The 21,021-nt window shown below is 40.7% G+C and overlaps 2 protein-coding genes across 2 annotated transcripts; both read left to right on the top strand.

Moving 5' to 3' along the window:
* Positions 1-17,480: 17,480 nt before the first annotated feature.
* On the top strand, positions 17,481-19,365 carry LOC124282525 (glycine-rich cell wall structural protein 1.0-like). Its single transcript, XM_046718539.1, has 2 exons — positions 17,481-17,616; positions 18,548-19,365. Exons 1-2 carry the CDS (start codon positions 17,481-17,483, stop codon positions 19,363-19,365), a joined length of 954 nt encoding a protein of 317 aa, XP_046574495.1.
* Positions 19,366-19,551: 186 nt separating this feature from the next.
* LOC124282524 (dehydrin Rab18-like) lies at positions 19,552-19,923 on the top strand. The gene has a single exon (XM_046718538.1). It carries the CDS (start codon positions 19,552-19,554, stop codon positions 19,921-19,923), a length of 372 nt encoding a protein of 123 aa, XP_046574494.1.
* Positions 19,924-21,021: the final 1,098 nt, after the last annotated feature.

The raw sequence follows: 21,021 nt of genomic DNA, 5'->3' as shown, positions 1-21,021 counted from the left end.
TCCATCGGGTCACATTATCACCACAACTGTGGGGGTGTGTTTTCACTCACACATTTTAACCCTTGCTGTGACGAGGATCCAACATTGTTAACATTTTGATTATATACTGAGAGAAACAAATAAAGGATTGCAGGAAAATTCAAGAGTTTCTTTATTATTTTCCAGTTTTCATCACCACAGCGCTGTTCAAAGCTGGTGATGAAAGCTGGAAAATATAAAAGGAATACTTGATTCTTCCGGTGATCCTTTATTTGTTTCTCTCAGTATATATGCAGTGAGTGGGTGAATTAGGAGATAAACATACTGTGTTGGAAAATCAGAGGCATATAACAAAAGTAAAATAGCTCTAAATTTGATTCAAAACTGAACGCGTATAACTTTAATTAACCAATCACAATCCAGTAGGACTTTCCTTAACCGGCATATTATTCAAAGGCAAGTGTTTCCATACCACTTGATTTGATAATGAAGCAAGTCTTCTTGAATTTGCATTTGTATAGAACCAAAAATATAATAGGCGATGGTTACTGCTTTCTGGTTTGAGTTGCATTATATTGCAGTGGACAATGTACTGATGTTCTGCTTATGGGTGGGTATTGCAGAGAATTTTCATATTGCGATATATTGCGATGCGAAAGCATATATTGCGATATGTAGTGCAATATATTGCAAGGAGGTTTAATTTATAAGCGAGTTAATGTTTGATTTATAAAGCAAAAACACAACAAAATCACCATGCTTGATTAGGCTTTAATAAAAACTTTAATCATGACAAATTTAAAATGTAAATAATATTTGGCACAAATGAAACAAGGAAAGGAACAATTTAAAAAAACGGAAATATCGAAGATTTCCAAGTGTTTTCAGAATAAATGTCAAAATACCGGTTTTCAATCAGCGTATCGCAATACGTATAGTTTTCATGTCTGAACCGGTAAATACCGGTAAACCGGTTATATTGCGCAGCCCTAGTTCTGCTGCTGTTTAAAGTCTCTAGTTGTCATTGATTAATTAAGCAGTCTAAGATGTCAATATTGCCAACATACTTACTCCTGACAATTGACTTTCATATTCTTTAGTAGTGTTTCCCCAAGGATTAAAAAAAAGAGCATGCAATGACACATTCCCAAGTATTATGTTAACTTATTCATGCATATGACTCTTAAAGGCTCAAACAGCACAGTTATTTCACTTAACTTCAACATGAAATATAAACAACCAAGTGTTAATATCAATTATGGTATCACCAAATAAAAATTGCATAGGGGAAACGCAATTTAGCTGTCTGTAAACAGTGAATATTTTGCATAAACCCTCTGTGGTATGATGATTTCCAGAGTTGGCACCCAACTCTTTACCATTTTATATCCATTGATGAAAAAAGATCATATTTATGCCAAGGAATATAACTATATAACTAATCAAGCCAAGGAACCCTTGTGGTGTTGGTATGAACAACATCCATGTCATTGACTTATGATGAAATACAAACAGCTAGGGCACATTGTCCTACAGCGATCTTTGTGCTAAGGTGATCAGTAACTCCCTTACTTTGACACTGGTCAACAATCATCAGAGCAGTAAGATGGAATGGGGTCAAGGTCACTCATTGTGTTTTGTTTGATTCTTTGTGTGTTGTTAAACACCACACTCAGCAATATTCCAGCTATAGGGCGGTCTGTAAATAATCAGGTCTGGACCAGACAATCCAGTGATCAACAGCAGGAGCATCAATCTAATGAATTGGGGTACTATGACATGTGTGAACCAAGTCAGAGAACCTGATCACCCGATCCCATTAGATCCAACCTCTTATAAACAAGCATGGTTTGCTGAAGATCAGTTACAACCCTGATCATTACAGGCCCACTCTGGAATTGGTCTTCAGGAACCCACTTACAACATCAGGTGGTGAGGCACGCTGACTTGGTTGACACATGTCATTGTATCCCAGTTGATTGATGCTCATGCTGTTGATCACTGTATTGTCTGGTCCAGACTCGACTATTTGCAGACCTCCACCATATAGCTGGAATATTGCTGTCAGTGCTGCGCTAAACAAAAAAAAAAAAAAACCCAACAGGTCCATTCATTGTAACTACCTAACACATGTAGTCAACTATATCTTATGACAAGGGGTATGTAGGAACTAACTACATGTCACCTAAATACCTTTGGAGTTATATATAGAGAGAGAAGAGGATGCAGTTAAGAGTCTTTGGGCCTTTAATACGGATCTTACCGGTAGGTTGGGGACTGACCAGGGTCAGGGAAGTTTAGTAAACTGTCCCTTGTAATACAGTGAAACCTGTCTAAACCGTACATTGCCGTACTTGTAAACAGCACCTCAGACTGTTGGAAAAAGACGAAAAAAATTCAAAGAAGTTTTTGCTCCAACTTTTAATTTAAAAATATCTGGTTTTGCTTCTGTGGCTGAAAAAACATCTACTCTCTAAACAAACAGCCCCCTCTGGAATATCAGATGATCGGTTCCTTACTTGGTTTACCGATATGAAGAATTTTAAAAATGTGGGATACTATTTTTTATCATTTTTTTTATTCCAGTCAAATCTGTTATAAATGTCAGGAATACTAAAAACTGCAAAGGTACATTAAGTGGTGGGAGACTTTGACCTCTCAGTGACAGAAACATTCCAACTATTTACACTTGGCAGAGAGGTACACAAACTACATGATCTAGGCTACTAGTAGTCAGACATCCATGTTACTGGACATACTAGTGGGTTAGATCACAGATTTGGTGTACTGGTGATTAGTTGGGTCTGAATCCTTCTGTGGGTTTGGATGGGACTCTTTAACTGAGAATGTGTAATCCCAAATATAGCATATGTTATACATTGCCACAATGTGTTCCTACTTCAGTCTATGACCAACCACTGGAAATAGAAGCATGGCTCAATTTTCGGCATCATGCTTAAATCCCATCCATTACATATCATGATTTACAATAACATATATAAAAAAATTCAGACTGGTTGATTTCAGCATGTAATTGCTTCTGAAATGCATGACAGGCTCCATTGTACCTTGACATCATGAAGCATCAGTCCAGAGAGAGGCTCTCGCATAACTCAGAGTGCTGCCAAAAACTTATATTAATCTTTATATTGAAGAACTGATTTCGATATTTGTTTAGGTTATGGAGGTATTATAATACATTGTGCAAACTACAAATCCACAAAGCATAGACGATTTATGCTCAAGTGTGCACACCAGTTTTATGTTTAGAGCTCCATGAAGATCATAATAAAGCCAGTTCTTGCATGTCAGCACATACAAAACTGTAGACAACTGTACAAAATCAGTGACACCAGTAATTTACTGAATGCACCTCCCATTCCATACTCAACCAATCACGAAACAACAGTTTGTTTGTAGGATTAGCCAACATGTTTTTAGTTTTGCAGTGAAAATATTGTTTGGTTAGGAAATCAAATGCAACAGAATCAATGCAATTTCAGTTTGAAAAGCATGGAGTACCCAGTAACTCCTGTACATCAGAAACTCTTCACGTTTATTTCCTAATTTGTATGCAGCAGCCATTGTGACCAGACAATTCACATTCAAACTGATTCTAATAAAAATGACTTGCTTCCTAATTTAGGATATCAACTACAACACCTGGTTATGGTCACAGTAAAGTCTGGACATTTTGTTATTACATTATTTCTATCCTTGACCATATAACATCAGAATAATTTCAAAACACTACAGGTGAGGCGAGGTGAAATTGGGTTTAACGTCATACTTGAGAATATTTCGCTCATATGACGACGTGCATGCGTGTGTATGTGTATGAGCGGCTGCTTGTACTAGCCCAGACTTAAGCTGGTTTTATAGTGCTAGCCCACTGAGATAAAATGCCGCAGTGAAGCATGAATACCCCATTCAGACACATTATACTGACTCCGAGCCGACATGTCCTTGTTGTACCCATTAATGCCGAGCGCCAGGCAGGGACCAACAAGTACCATATTTTAACGTCTTTTGGTAAGACGCAGTCGGGGGTCGAACCCGCGACCTTCCACAACACTACAGCATAAAGAAGGCAATGTTACCACTGACAATGTTTGTAGGTTGTTTAACACTGCACACAGCAATATGCTCTGTCTCAGCAGGCTGTAAATAACGAAGTCTGAACAACACAAACCAGTGGTTGATGTTATGAGCAATAACCAATGCTGTCAGGACTGATGACACAATATTTACAAGGAAAAGGTTGCTCACTCTCCTACCCAGAGTTCCATGCGGCCAGCCAGCATAGTACCTCTGCCACAGGCCAGAAAAATGTGACGATTCGTCACATCTTGCACCGTCCATTCAATATAATGTACATGTTTCTGAACTCTTTTATTTTTGACGAGTCTATACATCTAATTAAACATCTTTGATAGAATGGTTTAGTTTCACTGAGAAAATATCCTAAAACATGTAACATTATTTTGATTTGCGTAGCGATCCTTTGGTTACATAGGTTGTACGGCTTCACGTGCTATCATCGAAGCCGACGGAGAGCAAACGATGCAATCAGTTTTATATCTAAATATGTACTGTCATCAACCTTACTGTCGCAGTTGTGGAAGAATATATATGTATCAATGTAAAACATTATGAAGAACGGGCCGAAAAGCTTGTGTAAGGCCAGTCTCTTCTTATTATGAATATGCGCGTTTGTTTACAAACAAGAGAAAAGTCCGGTCACGTGATATGCAAATTAGCCTGTGGCAGTGATGTTATGCTAAGTCATCACTGCGCCGGAGTGTGAAGGTTGCTAGGAACCAAATGTAAACTGGAACCAGCACAATATATTGGTTCACTGTGATTTTTTTTATATAAGTGGTGAGGCTGTGAGGTGAAATTGGGTTTAACACCGATACCCTACTCAGATACAGTATACCAACTTCAAGCCAACTAGTCTTTGTTTCATGCACTTTTTGCTTTACTTTTGGATAACAAACAAGCTCCATTTAACAGTTTTGGGGCTTAATGCTCTATAAAGTACATTTATATAAGTCATTGGAAAGGAAGCGTGACCATATTACTTACACATCATAACACTGCACAACATAATGTGAAGTTCAATTAAATATATTTATTATCCTATTGCGTACAAACAACAGAAACTCAGTCAAAAACGTCAAACACTTTATATTTAAACTCTAGCGGAAATGAACAGGAAGTGCAACACTTGCAGCAACGTATCCTGTGTGTGAGTGTCAAGGATTACTAATTTCATTGGACACTACAAACAATTAGGTCAAGTCAACCAATCCCATGATGCTCTGTTCCAAAAGGTCATTTATCACCTGGATGAGAGGGTGAAGATGGGATACAGGACTGGGGTGGTCAGCATGGGAGAATAATTAAATAAATTTTGAGAGAGTATTTTAGTCCTTGATTTTATGTTAGATATTTTACTAAATGCTTGGCTCAAAATGTAATGTAGGTGTTAGGTAAATAGATATAAAAAATGTGCGGACCTGCCAGGTAATTGCTATACAGTGTTGACCCTTAATATTGTCAAAAGTAAGTGAAGTGATTGTATATTGGTCAGTTTTGCAAACAAACTAAAATGATTAAAAGGCATAATTTAAAACAAAGAGTGGAGAAATATCTCTGGCCCAATAATTCTCATCTACAAATCAGCAGCCTTTGATATTCTAGGTAACAAAACCATATTTGATTGAATATTTGATTGACTGAGTGAGGTTTTACACTGCTTTTAGCAATATTCCAGCAACATCACATCGGGGGACACCAGAAGTTGGCTTCATACAGTGTACCCATGCGGAGAATCGAACCGGGACTTGAGCGTGATGAGCAGACGCTTTAACCATAATGCTACCCCACCAGCCCGATTGAATGTTTGTGTTATAAGCTATGACATACACTATTCTAGGAAATGGCAAAAATAAATCAGGCAATGTTTCCACACGGAACACCCAATACAGGAATTTAGGTTTGAATTTACCACTTGGCTACCCCTATTATCTGATAACATGTGAAAAATATATTAACAAAATATTTAAAATGCCATTGAAATACAAAAAAATACAGAAGACAATGTTAACACCATTTGCCAGTCATTACTTTGCAACATAAATGCATCTACAATCTATTTTGGAAGCAAACCGTGACATCGGTGCAGCGAGTCAGACGACAACATGCAGTACCGTCTACACCAGGACAGTTTCATGACACAACATCACCAGCACTCCATGTACATACATGCACTGCAGTCATTTCTTTAGTTTATCCACAGAGAAATAATTGTTGGTTTATTTCCTAGTGCACCATGCAGAACGTCAGGTCAAACTTCTGATAACATGCAATTGTATAGGACGTCTACTTCATCATCTACGTGAACATGCTCTGACATATCCCATCTTCACTTAACATTTATATACATCAGAAATGAGACAATTCACATGGTTTTTAACCAGGTTGGTCTGCCTGTGTTAACTATTTCAGAACCAACGTAACAGCTTTACTACGATTAACTATAGAGTGAAATTAACATTATATGTTGTCTACAGGTTTAGAGACTGACATGGGTTGATGTTCCATCTATTGAAGTTCATGTTCCCCAAGCACTGTGACATGAATCTAACTGCATATGTACTTAAATTTCAGGTCTGTCGTCTGCAAGCATGTTTTAGTCCAAATTAGTTAAGCTTTATCTATTTTGTTCATTTTCACATTCATTGAAGCAGCAGACGACAAAAATCAAACTCAGAGTTATTCCCCCTTCATCTGTTTCATTTAGGAATAAACAAGATATACCAAGAATGCCTCTTATATTATTAATTCAGGATATAAAGTTGTAGTTGGTATGATGCAAGTGTCATACCAAAACAGTTCAGTAATTTCAACAATATACCTTTAATGTCAGCAGGATACATTGATACTACATTGATGACACGCGATGTGTTGCATCACAGCAAACATTGTAAGTACTCAGCTGATGGCATGTCCTTTTGTTAAAGTTGTCTTTTATAAGTTATTCCGATGTTTTGCTGTTCGTGTGATTATTAGAGAAAATCCTCGAATGCTTCTAAAGCATCTGAAAACCATAATACGAGGAGATGTATAGCAAAACCTTTTTTAATTTCGATCCGCACTGAATTTCGCTAGTTGACAACACGATTAACCTTTCAACACATAAAAACTGCACTATTTCTGATGACGTGAAGATGTGTGATCACTGGGCAAGGTTTACCCAGTGGTTTAACCAAATCCACGTTATCACGAAGTGAGTTATTGCAAGGTATCACTGTACATGTCACAGAAATCGTTCAGCCAATCAGAATCTGACATTCAAGTGTGAGGCGAGATAATTATCTTTCTTGAATGTTGTCCATGCAGGTAATATGTACAAGTATATTTCATCATTTTAAATAAAATAAAGTTAATATATCACACTTAAATCCCAATGTACCACATTATATTTCATAAGTCTCAAGAGAAAATTTGGTTCGACATGAATGACAGTCATATATTATTCACACTTTGCTAAGGATCAAATCATGGATTCAACAGAAAACTGGGGTCAAATTTGGTTTAAATACCTAAGCTTATTGTAAGCATGGATGCTAGGTTTCAGTATGTCATTGCATCTTGTGGATCCCATACCTGCTTTTGACATCAAAATGGTTGATTGGTGCCATGAAAACCATGTTTATGGTTACTCATGTATCAAGTGCACAAGGTTAGGTTAAAGTGGCTGTCTGCCTAAATAGGGGTTACCACATTATTATTCATCCAGTTTTATGGACACAACGTTAAATTATAAATCTATGTTTAAGTAAAGTTCTGAATTTTTGTGATCCTTAGCAAAGTGGATCCTGGATGCTGCTTAAATGAATCAGTGCTGTGAAGCAGGGATTTCAATCCATGACAAGAAACTTCTGACTTCTTTGAAGAACTTACATCATAGATAAATGTAAAGTCCATGGTTGTATAGGCCAGCATAGTTGTATGAAGCAGGTTTAGATAGGTGTACAGTACATAACATTCATATTCTAGGAAATAGTGTTTAAAAATGATTGTCTTCAAAACTTGTGAAAGGCTAACATAAACACTGTGCTCTAGACGACGAGAACATCTATCTATCCAAAAGTTGAAGCTAAGACACGTATTACTTGTCAGTGATAGAAACATTAACAGGCAATGACAAGCAGACGAAAAGAGCTAAAATTGCTAAACTGGTCTCAATCCCAGTGAAATAGTCTGAATTTACAAATTCAATGTAATGTCACTTTTGTATGCATCCAATTATGCATCACTCATCCAAAATATAACATTCAATGCCATAGACGTATATTGTATACCTGGGAACAACGAAGTCATTACATGTTGGGAATTGAACCTGGTCTGCAGGCATAGTGAATGAACGCTTCAACCACAAATCTACCCACCACCCTGATCATCCAGGATCAACCAGGATCAACAGACTTAACTCTATAAAACAATTTCATACAAACCTTTACTCAATGCCGTACAAAAAGTATTATGGAAACACCTCTAAACACAAAAGCAAGAGGGTTAACAATGAATGGAGGTGACTGACAAGCCAATACTTAAGATCTGATAAATCTAGCTAGTGTAATAATAGCCGTAATATCCTCCTCTTCCTTCAAAGCCCACAGACAAACACGCTGGAAGGAAGCTGACTCAAGGGATGTTTGTCCAAGGAAAGCCTATATATATGAACAATGTATACTTTCAGATACTACAAAACAGAAGTCATTAACATGTTCTAATCGTCCTTCCTGATGAAACTGTTTGGTTTGTAATCAGTGATGCTTGGTTGTGCAACACAGTATTCTATTTCTTCAAAATTAGAATTATGACTTCCAATGTCATAGCAAATTAAGTCAAGGCATACACTGGTTGAAGTTTGGTAATTATTGTAATTACCCAGAGTTTCTATGGAATACTATGCAATGTTCTGAGTGAGTTGTCTCATTTTCGACAAAACAAACTAATGTATGTACATAAAATAAGGCAACAATAAATTTAAACAGTTTAAGAGGTAGGAACTAGGCACTTGGCAAGCTAGGAAGTATGAAGTCTTTGGCAGCACCATCCTTAAGTCTTCATTACAAGTACCTGCAGTTTATCGTTGCTACACAGTTCCAAGCAAGCCATAACAATACATATTATGTCATTAATTTCTATAGCACACTTTCCAGTTTAAAGCTGCTAAAATGTGTTTTGACCATGGGTGATCTTATCATTACCCTGATCACTAGATAATGTGCACTCAATTTTCTTTATCAACTCCCTGGGAAGTATACAACCCAAGCAGCCTGTGAGGCACTAGGAGGTTAACAGTCACACACCGGGTACCCATTCACTGCTAGGTGAAGAGAGGCATGTTTAAAAAAACTACATCACTTGTCCACGGAGACACAACACTTGCAGGACAGAACTGAAGCCCTAGAAGATTTCAGGAGTCAAGTTGCTGAACCAGAACGCCATCCGTGTGTTCTGCTGAGCTAACGCTGCATAGCTTCATCTGATTTGTGACCTGTGGACACCCAGCCTGGTTTGTCACTGAGGAGGAACCTTTAATCACTGAACAAGCAAACCAACCTGTGTCCACAAGAGTTTCAGAAGAAATGTGAATAAAGGCAAAAAGATATAATGGAAAGTTAGCAGATATAAAAGACAAAACTTCTGTGACATTAACACATACAAATACTTAGAGAGGCTCAAGACTAGACTAACAACTAGTCTCTGAAATGAACATATTTTACAGGAAAAAAAGTTCATAGTAAAAACAACAAAATACAATGAAAAGGAGCCCTGAGACTTTCTTCATTTTCAGAAGCTGTGGAAATCTAGACTTGCCACATTTTCTAGACTCAATGCGTTGGCTTTCTTGGATATATTTGCTTCAGGTTCTGTATAACAGACTAGCTCAAGACTTCTGTCCTGGGAGACCAAGGCCAAGGGACAGTCTTTGTAACTTTGATTCCGGTCATTCCACACTATAGCTGTCAACCAATTAATAATCCTTTAAACCAATCTCTTCCTACAGTTTCACAAAATATTGTCATTGGCACTGGCATTGGCACAGGGCACTTACAGCAGTTGTCAAGACCCGATCTGTGATATGTTGCCTGACCATAGGTCACTGTTTCCCTTCTATGAAACCCATGAAGGTCCAGGTTAGAATATTGATCTTCAGTAACCCATGCTTGTCGTAAGAGGCGACTAAAGGGATCAGGTGGTCAGGTTCACTGACTTGGTTAGCACATGTCATTGGTTCCCAATTGCGTAGATTGCTGCTCATGCTGTTGATCACTTGATTGTCTGATCCAGACTTGATTATTTACAGACCGCCACCATATAGCTGGAATATTGCTGAGTGCGGCGTAAAACAAAACTCACTCACTCACTGCCTTCTATGAACTGTCCCAAACAAAGGTGTCCAGAAAGATGTCCTTGGCATGATATTTTCAAACATTTGACAAGAAGTCAACCAAACTGACAAGGGAAGGCACAAGAAAAGTAACTTGCTGTGAATGAGAACGTCATTTTTCCACCCTAACATATGAAGTGATCACAATGTCAAGAATGCTTTTCTGCACATGTCAGGATGGGTGTTGTGTGTTTGTAGCACAACGTCAGTACATCACATAAATGATAGCTTCTGGTGAACCCCTTCTTGCTTCTGAAGTGAGCTGAAACTGAATATGAAGAAGCTGTTGCCTACAAACAAGATGTTTTATTTACAAAATAATCAGTAGAAATAACAAACATGACATCTTGAAGTGGCCTCGAGTGTTTTATCTAATTACTACTTGTACCCCTACTTGTAGGTTTGTATCCTGCATTTGACAGCTTCACATAAACCATTATAATTACTCACTGTGACACTATGTCAGCTGAAGGCTACGATAGCCTAATACTGCCACTTTTGCAGCATAAATATGTTTTTAATCAATGGTTGAATATTGATGTATCTCTACGCACATGTCCTGTTTGTAAATGCGGTATAGAGGATGAATTCCATTTTCTTCTAGTATGCAAATATTATTCTGAAGAAAGATTATCTTATTTTCCACATGTTTACAACTGCATTCCAAATATATTTCATATTCAAAACCCTGTTAACTTCTGCTTCAAATGAAGCATTATTAAATTTATGCAAATTCATATATACTGCTTATAAAAAGAGACAGACGTTGTTAAACTCTTAATGGTTTTACATCATGTTTCCAATATATTTTGATTGTATATATGTTATATGTATTTGTATATGGGCTGGAGGCCTTCATGCATAATAAAGATCTTTGACTTTGACTTTGACTTTGAAAATCAATGTTTCTCATGGCTACTATTATTTTTCTTTGTTACTTCAAATATTTGGTTGTTATTCAAAGTTTCTTAGAAACTGTTAAAATTTCAAATAACAATATTCGAAGCAGTGAGAAAATTTAAAAAATAAAGTTGTGGAAAGAAACTTGAAGTAACAATAAAATAACTGAAGCAACAATACAATAATCGAAGCAACGAGAAAACAGTTGAAATCCCAAGAAAATGATGGAATAAATGGTAACATAATCAAAGCAATGAGAAATTATAAAATATGATATATGCTACAAAAGTGGCAACAAGAGGTTTTCATAGGATGCTACTTGGACTGAGAGGGAAGGCTGAAATCTCCCAATCTCTGTCAAGGTCACTGAAGTGTGTAGGGTAACATTAGAGGTCATAGAGACTTGACCATGTTACTACTGCTCCCAATTGCCTGACTACAGGTTACACCAAATGTTTTCCCATAGACTTCTATAGTAACCTTTTATTTATTTTTTAAATTATCCAGGCTATCAACAACCGTTCCAGGTACACATGGGTACAGTCAGGCCTTTAAACTACAATAAAACACAATTTCTGGCCAAATTGTCCTGCTCATTTTCCGAGCACAGGAAGCAGAACACATCAACCCCAGTACAGCACCAAATGTCACCTACTGGAAAATATCTGTACACACAATAAGCATAAGTGATGGTGATAAAAATGACAGCACTAATTACTTAAAATTGTGGTCAGTTTTAATTACTGGATGGATGTGCTTTTAAAAAGCGGAAACATCTCACACTATTTCATCCAATGACAGCTGTCACATGTCTCTGTCTCTTCAGTTGTTTACATACGGTGCTCGCTCAGGGAGCATGTGATTCTGATTTAGTGTAGTGGACCCTATAGTGTAAGAGAGCAGCCTTCGATAACCTGCTGGATAATAGTCTACACAGAATCCTCTTTTCAATTCAACTCCAACTTCCAAAAGCCTCTCACAGAAGTTGGAAGATGCTTTACAAACTCACTGAAATAGGTTTCCACATGTTGAAAACAAAGATGATCAAGATACATTCTATACTCTTAAGCATAAGTATCAAAATAATTTGAATAATGCAATATTACCTGAAGAATATATATTTTTCACATCTTATCTTCCTCAGCATTCCAGCTAATTTGAATGGAAATCAAGGTCCCAATACTGATTGGCAAAAGTATCCTATTTTCAAATTAACTTCAAAATAATTCAAATTTGAAACAAACACATTCCTCATAACGGTTCATAACTTTTTTTATTTTTGTTTCTTCTAACATATCACACTGAACTGATGCATCACACAAGGCAAAGCTAAAACAGAATCCAGCCACCTCTCCATCATCTAAGGTGGAACGTATTTTGGATTACAAGGGCAGAGATTTCAATGTGACTCCAAGCCCAACCTGAAGGTCGCCTAGACTGGCTGAATGTGTCAAATAACTGGTGCATGTATGAGGGGCAGGCAGCTACTCCCTAGCTGACCAGTCATCTGACCAGTCATCTGACCAGTCTCGAAGGTTCTACATCTGTAGCTAGGCTGACCCTTTACAAGGACAAGGTAACTAAGGAACATTAATACATAAAAAAATGATCCTTATTTCTATTAAGTGAATGAGTGAGTATGGTTTTACGCTGCAGTTTACAACATTCCAGCAATATCATGGCAGGGAACAATAGAAACGGGCTTCATACATTGTACCCACGTGGGGAATCGAACCCCTTCCAGCAATATCATGGCAGGGAACAATAGAAACGGGCTTCATACATTGTACCCACGTGGGGAATCGAACCCATTCCAGCAATATCATGGCAGGGAACAATAGAAACGGGCTTCACACTTTGTACCCACGTGGGGAATCGAACCCATTCCAGCAATATCATGGCAGGGAACAATAGAAACGGGCTTCATACATCATACCCACGTGGGGAATCGAACCCATTCCAGCAATATCATGGCAGGGAACAATAGAAACGGGCTTCACACTTTGTACCCACATGGGGAATCAAACCCAGATCTTCAGCATGTCAAGCAGACGCTTTAACCACTAAGCTAACCCATTGCCCCTTATTTCTATTAAGGAAGAAAATACAATTTGTCTTTCACGAAACTGTAAGTTCAAGTGACACTCAGACAATGCAAACCAAACAGAAGTAAAAAATCCAGTGGTTGATATTGTGAGCACCGATTACACCATCGTGGAATGTCGATGTCCACCAAGTCGCCCAATCCAGTAGTTACCTCATACAACCAGCGCAGGTCACTGGGAGCTAATCTTCCCTGGAAACCCAAACGTTACTTCGACTATAAAATTCAAAATGTTTATTCAACATTATTCAACAAACAAACAAATGGGTGGGTAGCAAGCCAGACGGAAGAACAAACAGATGAGTTGGCAAGAGCAATGATGGAGAATAGGTTACTTCGTGACCATTTCAGTTGAAAGACATTTCAGGGGCAGATACAGCTTTTTGAGAAAGGAGGGGTGCACAGCTCATTTTCACCTCAGACCAAATAGATTTGCCATTGATTTAATGAACTTTCAGGACAAAAAAAGGGGGGGGGGGGGGACTCTGAATCCACCTATGCAGTTAAATTGGAAGAACGCATTGTCATGGTACATTCAAGTATGTAAGGAAAAGCAGATTCCCAAATGAAGCACTTTTCAGCAATGGTTCTAGATACTAGATACATTTACAGTCTTTGCACCTCATCAAGTAATCCAATCAAGGACTCTAGCTCCACGAGTGTTCTCCATCTGTATAGAGAAGACTACAAGAAACATACACACATACTGGAGAGTTGCTCTGCTCCTGACGTTCATGCAGTAGTGTTATGTACAGGATATAAACATTATTTCACCAAGCACCCCCTCCATTTCTAACACTTCCCCGTAGACTTGCCGCCAAATCTAGAAAATCAAACAAATTAGTGGGCGATAAAAAGCTTGTACGCAAACAGACATATCTTTGTATTTTTAGCTGAAGCAGATCAGCTCTCGGCCATCTTGTGCCTCATGAATTGGATTCCGACATTAATTGTTTTCTTCTTTCTTAGAAAACTACAAGATTGAGATCTTACAGGTGGATGAGACTGTGCCAGATGCCAAAGGTTCTCGTAATATCTCACATTCCTGAAATTCACATATTTTTGAGTATCCTCAAGAATCTTGGGAGGTGCATGTATTTTATGTAGAAATGTTGACTGTAATGGCACAGGTTTAGGATGATGTTACGCCATAATTTGTAAAGACTTTTTATTTGTAATATTTTTTTCTCAAAGGTGTGACTGGTAAATTATCATAGGTGGGATGACCAAAGTGGCTAGTGAATCATTACAGGTGGAATGACACACTTGTCAGGTATTACAGGTAAGGTGATTCACTGAATTATGGATTGTCAAATATTACAGGTGAGATGATATACTGAGTTAGGGACTGGTCATGTATTACAGGTGAGATGATATACTGAGTTGGGGACTGGTCAAGTATTACAGGTGAGATGATATACTGAGTTGGGGTCTGGTCAAGTATTACAGGTGAGATGATATACTGAGTTGGGGCTGGTCAAGTCTTACAGGTGAGATGATATACTGAGTTGGGGTCTGGTCAAGTATTACAGGTGAGATGATATACTGAGTTGGGGACTGGTCAAATATTACAGGTGAGATGATATACTGAGTTGGGGTCTGGTCAAGTATTACAGGTGAGGTGATATACTGAGTTGGGGCTGGTCAAGTCTTACAGGTGAGATGATATACTGAGTTGGGGTCTGGTCAAGTATTACAGGTGAGGTGATATACTGAGTTGGGGTCTGGTCAAGTATTACAGGTGAGATGATATACTGAGTTGGGGTCTGGTCAAGTATTACAGGTGAGATGATATACTGAGTTGGGGACTGGTCAAATATTACAGGTGAGGTGATATACTGAGTTGGGGACTGGTCAAATATTACAGGTGAGGTGATAGATATGCTGAGTTAGGGACTGGTCAAGTATTACAGGTGAGATGATATAACGGGACTGGTTGTACATTTATAACACTATAAATAACATAGCTCTACACTAAAAATACTGTACAGGTAACATAGCCCTACACTGAAAACACTGTATAAGTAACATATCTCTACACTAAAAACACCATACAGGTGACATAGCTCTACACTGAAAACACTGTACAGGTAACATATCTCTACACTAAAAACACCATACAGGTAACATAGCTCTACACTGAAAACACCATACAGGTAACACAGCTCTACACTGAAAACACCATATAGGTAACATAGCTCTACACTGAAAACACCATACAGGTAACTTAGCTCTACACTGAAAACACCATACAGGTAACTTAGCTCTACACTGAAAACACTGTACAGGTAACATATCTCTACACTAAAAACACCATACAGGTAACATAGCTCTACACTGAAAACACCATACAGGTAACATATCTCTACACTGAAAACACTGTACAGGTAACATAACTCTACACTGAAAACACCATACAGGTAACATAGCTCTACACTGAAAACACTGTACAGGTAACATAGCTCTACACTGAAAACACCATACAGGTAACATAGCTCTACACTGAAAACACTGTACAGGTAACACAGCTCTACACTAAAATACCATACAGTTAACACAGCTCTACACTGAAAACACTGCACAGGTAACATAGCCCTACACTGAAAACACCATACAGGTAACATAGAGCTATACTGAAAACACCATACAGGTAACATAGCTCTACACTGAAAACACTGTACAGGTAACATAACTCTACACTGAAAACACCATACAGGTAACATAGAGCTATACTGAAAACACCATACAGGTAACATAGCTCTACACTGAAAACACCATACAGGTAACTTAGCTCTACACTGAAAACACCATACAGGTAACATAGCTCTACACTAAAAAACCATACAGGTAACATAGCTCTACACTAAAAACACCATACAGGTAACATAGCTCTACACTAAAAACACCATACAGGTAACATAGCTCTACACTGAAAACACTGTACAGGTAACATAGCTCTACACTAAAAAACCATACAGGTAACATAGCTCTACTACACCATACAGGTAACATAACACTAAAACACCATACAGGTAACATAACTCTACACTAAAAACACCATACAGGTAACATAACACTACGCTGAAAACACCATACAGGTAACACAGCTCTACACTGAAAACACTGTACAGGTAACATAACTCTACACTGAAAACACCATACAGGTAACATAGCTCTACACTGAAAACACTGTACAGGTAACATAACTCTACACTGAAAACACCATACAGGTAACATAGAGCTATACTGAAAACACCATACAGGTAACATAGCTCTACACTGAAAACACCATACAGGTAACATAGCCCTACACTAACAACACCATACAGGTAACACAGCTCGATATGAAAACACTGTACAGGTAACATAGCTCCAGACTCACAGAAAACACTCTTCAAGTATTTTGCATTTTGCTCATCCTTCAAATTCACTTTGAACCAGAATAATTCGAAATAAATACTCTGGTTATAAAGTGCCTTTGACAAGCCTTAATCTTGCTATTGAATTTGTCTGTGGCTTCGTATGTATAGAATGAATTGAAAAAATGTATGTTTTTGATGTAACTGAGTGTATTCTTTAATTGTTTTCAAGAAATTTGATATACATGATTGCCGCAAAATGTTTATATATTATGTCAAACACAGGATTGACATATAAACAAACAGAGAATAGACATGAGTAACATAAGCATATCTTCTTACTTCATTAAAATATTCATGGGTTAGTTTGTTTCAGTAACAAACAAAATGTCTTATATAAACTTTATTCCCAAATTTCATTTTTTTACCGAAAATTTAAATCAAACACATTCTGATGTATTATGAAATCTTTACACAAAATAAGACATATGCTATATATCAAGACAGGAAAACACTAGACAATGTTTGGAATTTGACATAATCCCTTTAAAAACATTAAAATGAATGAAGTAAGCAAAACTGTTTTGGTAAACTATTTTTGCTGTTGATCTACGTTGATAAAAACATGTTACTTTGTTATCACCCCCCAGATTTCCAATGATGCACAATGAAAAGCGAGATAGAACGGATGTCAGAACGACCCAGGGACGAGGCTGACGGGCCGGCATGGTGGCCTCCTCCACACATGGGGTACAGCTGGTGTTGCTCCAAGAGGAGGGGCAACTACGCAGTTATTCCATTCAGTAGGTAAAGTGTGGGGAGAGGGGTAGGGGAGTGGAGACAGGAGACGGTGTTGGGGTGGAGGAACCCGTCATAATGGCACCTTTAACATGGAGGGAGAAACTTGATGTAGCTAAAGTGTGGGAGAGGGGTAGGGGAGTGGAGACAGGAGACGGTGTTGGGCTGGAGGAACCAGTAATAATGGCACCTTTAACATGGAGGGAGAAACTTGATGTAGCTAAAGTGTGGGGAGAGGGGTAGGGGAGTGGAGACAGGAGACGGTGTTGGGCTGGAGGAACCAGTAATAATGGCACCTTTAACACGGAGGGAGGAACTTGATGTAGCTAAAGTGTGGGGAGAGGGGTAGGGGAGTGGAGACAGGAGACGGTGTTGGGCTGGAGGAACCAGTAATAATGGCACCTTTAACATGGAGGGAGGAACTTGGGCGATGTAGCTAAAGTGTGGGGGGAGAGGGGTAGGGGAGTGGAGACAGGAGACGGTGTTGGACTGGAGGAACCAGTAATAATGGCACCTTTAACATGGAGGGAGAAACTTGATGTAGCTAAAGTGTGGGGAGAGGGGTAGGGGAGCTGGAGACAGGAGACGGTGTTGGGCTGGAGGAACCAGTAATAATGGCACCTTTAACACGGAGGGAGAAACTTGATGTAGCTAAAGTGTGGGGAGAGGGGTAGGGGAGTGGAGACAGGAGACGGTGTTGGACTGGAGGAACCAGTAATAATGGCACCTTTAACACGGAGGTTGAAACTTGATGTAGCTAAAGTGTGGGGAGAGGGGTAGGGGAGGGAGACAGGAGAGCGGTGTTGGACTAGGAGGAACCAGTAATAATGGCACCTTTAACACGGAGGGAGAAAGAGGGGTAGGGGAGTGGGGACAGGGAGGACGGTGCTTGTCGTGTGGAGGAACCATGTAATAATGGCACCTTTTAACACGGAGGGACAAACGGACGTAGCCAGTGGAAGCCAGGAGTGGAGGACGGAGGACGGAGACCACGGAGGAAGGGAAAATGGAGGGAGACGGAACGGACCGAGGAAAACGGAACACGGAGGAACGGAACGGATGGAAATGGAGGAGACAACGGAGGAACGGAGGAACGGAACGGAACGGAAAACGGAACTGCCGGAGCCGGAGGAGGAAGGATGGAACGGAACGGAGGCCGGAAACCCGGAGCGGAGGATGGAGAGGAGGACGGAGACCCGAGGAATACCGGAATGGAGGGAGGAAACGGACGGATGGAAGGAGGGGACAGGAGGACCGGAGGAACGGAACAACGGACCCGGAGGAAGCCGACCATAAAGAACACGGAAGGAGATGGAGGAACGGATGGAGGAGGAAGGAAAAACGATGTGGACAGTGGACAAGGACCGGAGGAAGACCAACGGAGGTGGAGGACAGGAGGAAGGACGGATGAAAGGCATGAAGGAAGGGTGGAGGACGGACAGAGGAAGGAGGACCCGAGGACACGCACCGAAGGACACCCGAGGAGGGCATGGAATGGAGGAGGAAGGCATGATGGAGGACAGGGCATGAAGGAAGGAGAGGCACACGGAACAGGACAGGCATGGAATGGACAGGACAGGTGGAAGGAATGGTGGACAGGAGGAGGAGGGTGGAGGATGGACAGGAGGATGGAAGGATGGACAGGTGGAGGCATGAAGGAGGACAGGAGTGGAGGAAGGAGGACAGGTGAGAGGAAGGTGGATGAAAGGAGGACAGGAGGGAGGAGGTCAAGGAAGGAGGTGGAGGACAGATAGGGAGGAAATGGAAGGGTGGATGGAAGGAGAGAGGAAAAGGAAGGGTGGACAGGTGGCAGGAATGAGGGTATGGACAATGGATGGTGGAGTGGTGGACAGGAGAGGGTATGGAAGGAAAGATGGAGGAGAGGAGGAAAGGAAGGAAGGAGGAGGACAGGAAGGAAGGAGGAGGAGGACAGGAGGGGTATGGAAGGAGGACATGGAGAGGGAGAGGAAGGGTGGAGGATGGACAGGAAGTGGAAGGAAGAAGGTGTGGACAGGTGGAGAGGAATGAGTGGTGGAGGACAGGGTAGGAAGGTGGAATGGAGGAAAGGAGGACAGGACCCAGGAGGGTATGGAAGGAGGTGGACAGAGGAGTGGAATGGGGAAGGTGGAGTGGACAGGAGGAAGGAAGGAGTGGACAGTGGAAGGAAGGACAGGTGGAGGAAGGAGGAAGGAAGGAAGGGTGGAGGACAGGAGGATGGAAGGACAGGAGGAGGGTATGAAGGAAGGAGGAAGGACAGGAAGGGTGAAGGAGTGGACAGATGGAGGGTGGAGGAGGACAGTGGAAGGGTATGAAGGAGTGGACGGAACAGCCAGGAAGGAGGAAGAAGAAAGGAGGACAGGTAAGAGGGCATGAATGGAATGAAGAAGGAAGGACAGGAGTGGAGGAGACAGGCATGTGGAAGGAAGGACCAATGGACAGGAGGAGAAGGAAGGAGTGGACAGGAGGATGAAGGACAGGAGGGAGGCATGAAGGACAAGGAAGGACAGGAGAGAGGGAAGGAGGAGGAATGGACAAGAGAGTGGAGGAGGGTGGAGGAAGAAGGAAGAAGATAGAGGAAGGAGGACAGAGGAGGGTGGACAGGTGGAGGAGTGACAGGTGGAAGGAAGGAGTGAATGGACAGGACAGGGAAGGAAGGAGGAAAGGACAGAGTGGGTATGGAAGGTGGAGGACAGATAGGAGAGGGTATGGATGAAAGGAGTGGAGGAGGAGGAGGGTATGGAAGGTGGATGGAGGACAGATAGGAAGGGTGGATGGAAGGACAGAGGGTAGAGGGTGGAAGGAGGACAGACAGGAGGAAGGAAGGGTGGAGGGACAGGGTAGGGAAGGAAGGGAAGGAAGGACAGGAAGGACAAGAGGGAAGGAAGGTGGACAGGAGGGTAGGTGGTGGAATGGGTGGAGGGAGAGGAAGGAGGAGGAGAGTGGGAGGGGTGGAAGAGGACAGATAGAGGGTATGGAAGGAGGAAAAGGAAGGAGAGGGTATGAAGAAGGGTGGTGGATGGACAGGGTATGGAAGGGTGGAGGACAGTGGAAGGAAGGTGGAGGAAGGATGGGTGAAGAAGGGCCGGAGGACAGGGAGAGGGAAGGAAGGAGTGGACAGGAAGAGGAGGGTGGAGGTGGACAGGTGGAAGGGGAAGGAGGACAGATGGAAGGGAGGGAGATGGAGTGGAGGATGGAGAGAGGGAAGGAAGGTGGACAGGAGGAAGATGGAGGGAAGGAAGGTGGTGGAGGACAGGAAGAGGTGAAGAAGGACAGGAGGACAGGAAGAGAAGGAAATGGAAGGACAGATGGAGATGGAATGGTGGTGGAGGACAGGTGGAGGGTGAAGGAAGGGTGGAGGAGGATGGACCCAGGACAGAGGGCATGGAGGAGGATAATGGTGGAGGACAGAT

Source organism: Haliotis rubra, unplaced genomic scaffold, assembly GCF_003918875.1.
Source record: "Haliotis rubra isolate DU_JTF1 unplaced genomic scaffold, ASM391887v1 Scf3, whole genome shotgun sequence".
NCBI classification, from domain to species: Eukaryota; Metazoa; Mollusca; class Gastropoda; order Lepetellida; family Haliotidae; genus Haliotis; species Haliotis rubra.
The sequence above is the reverse complement of the archived record's forward strand: the minus strand, read 5'-3'. Positions and strand labels throughout refer to the sequence as shown.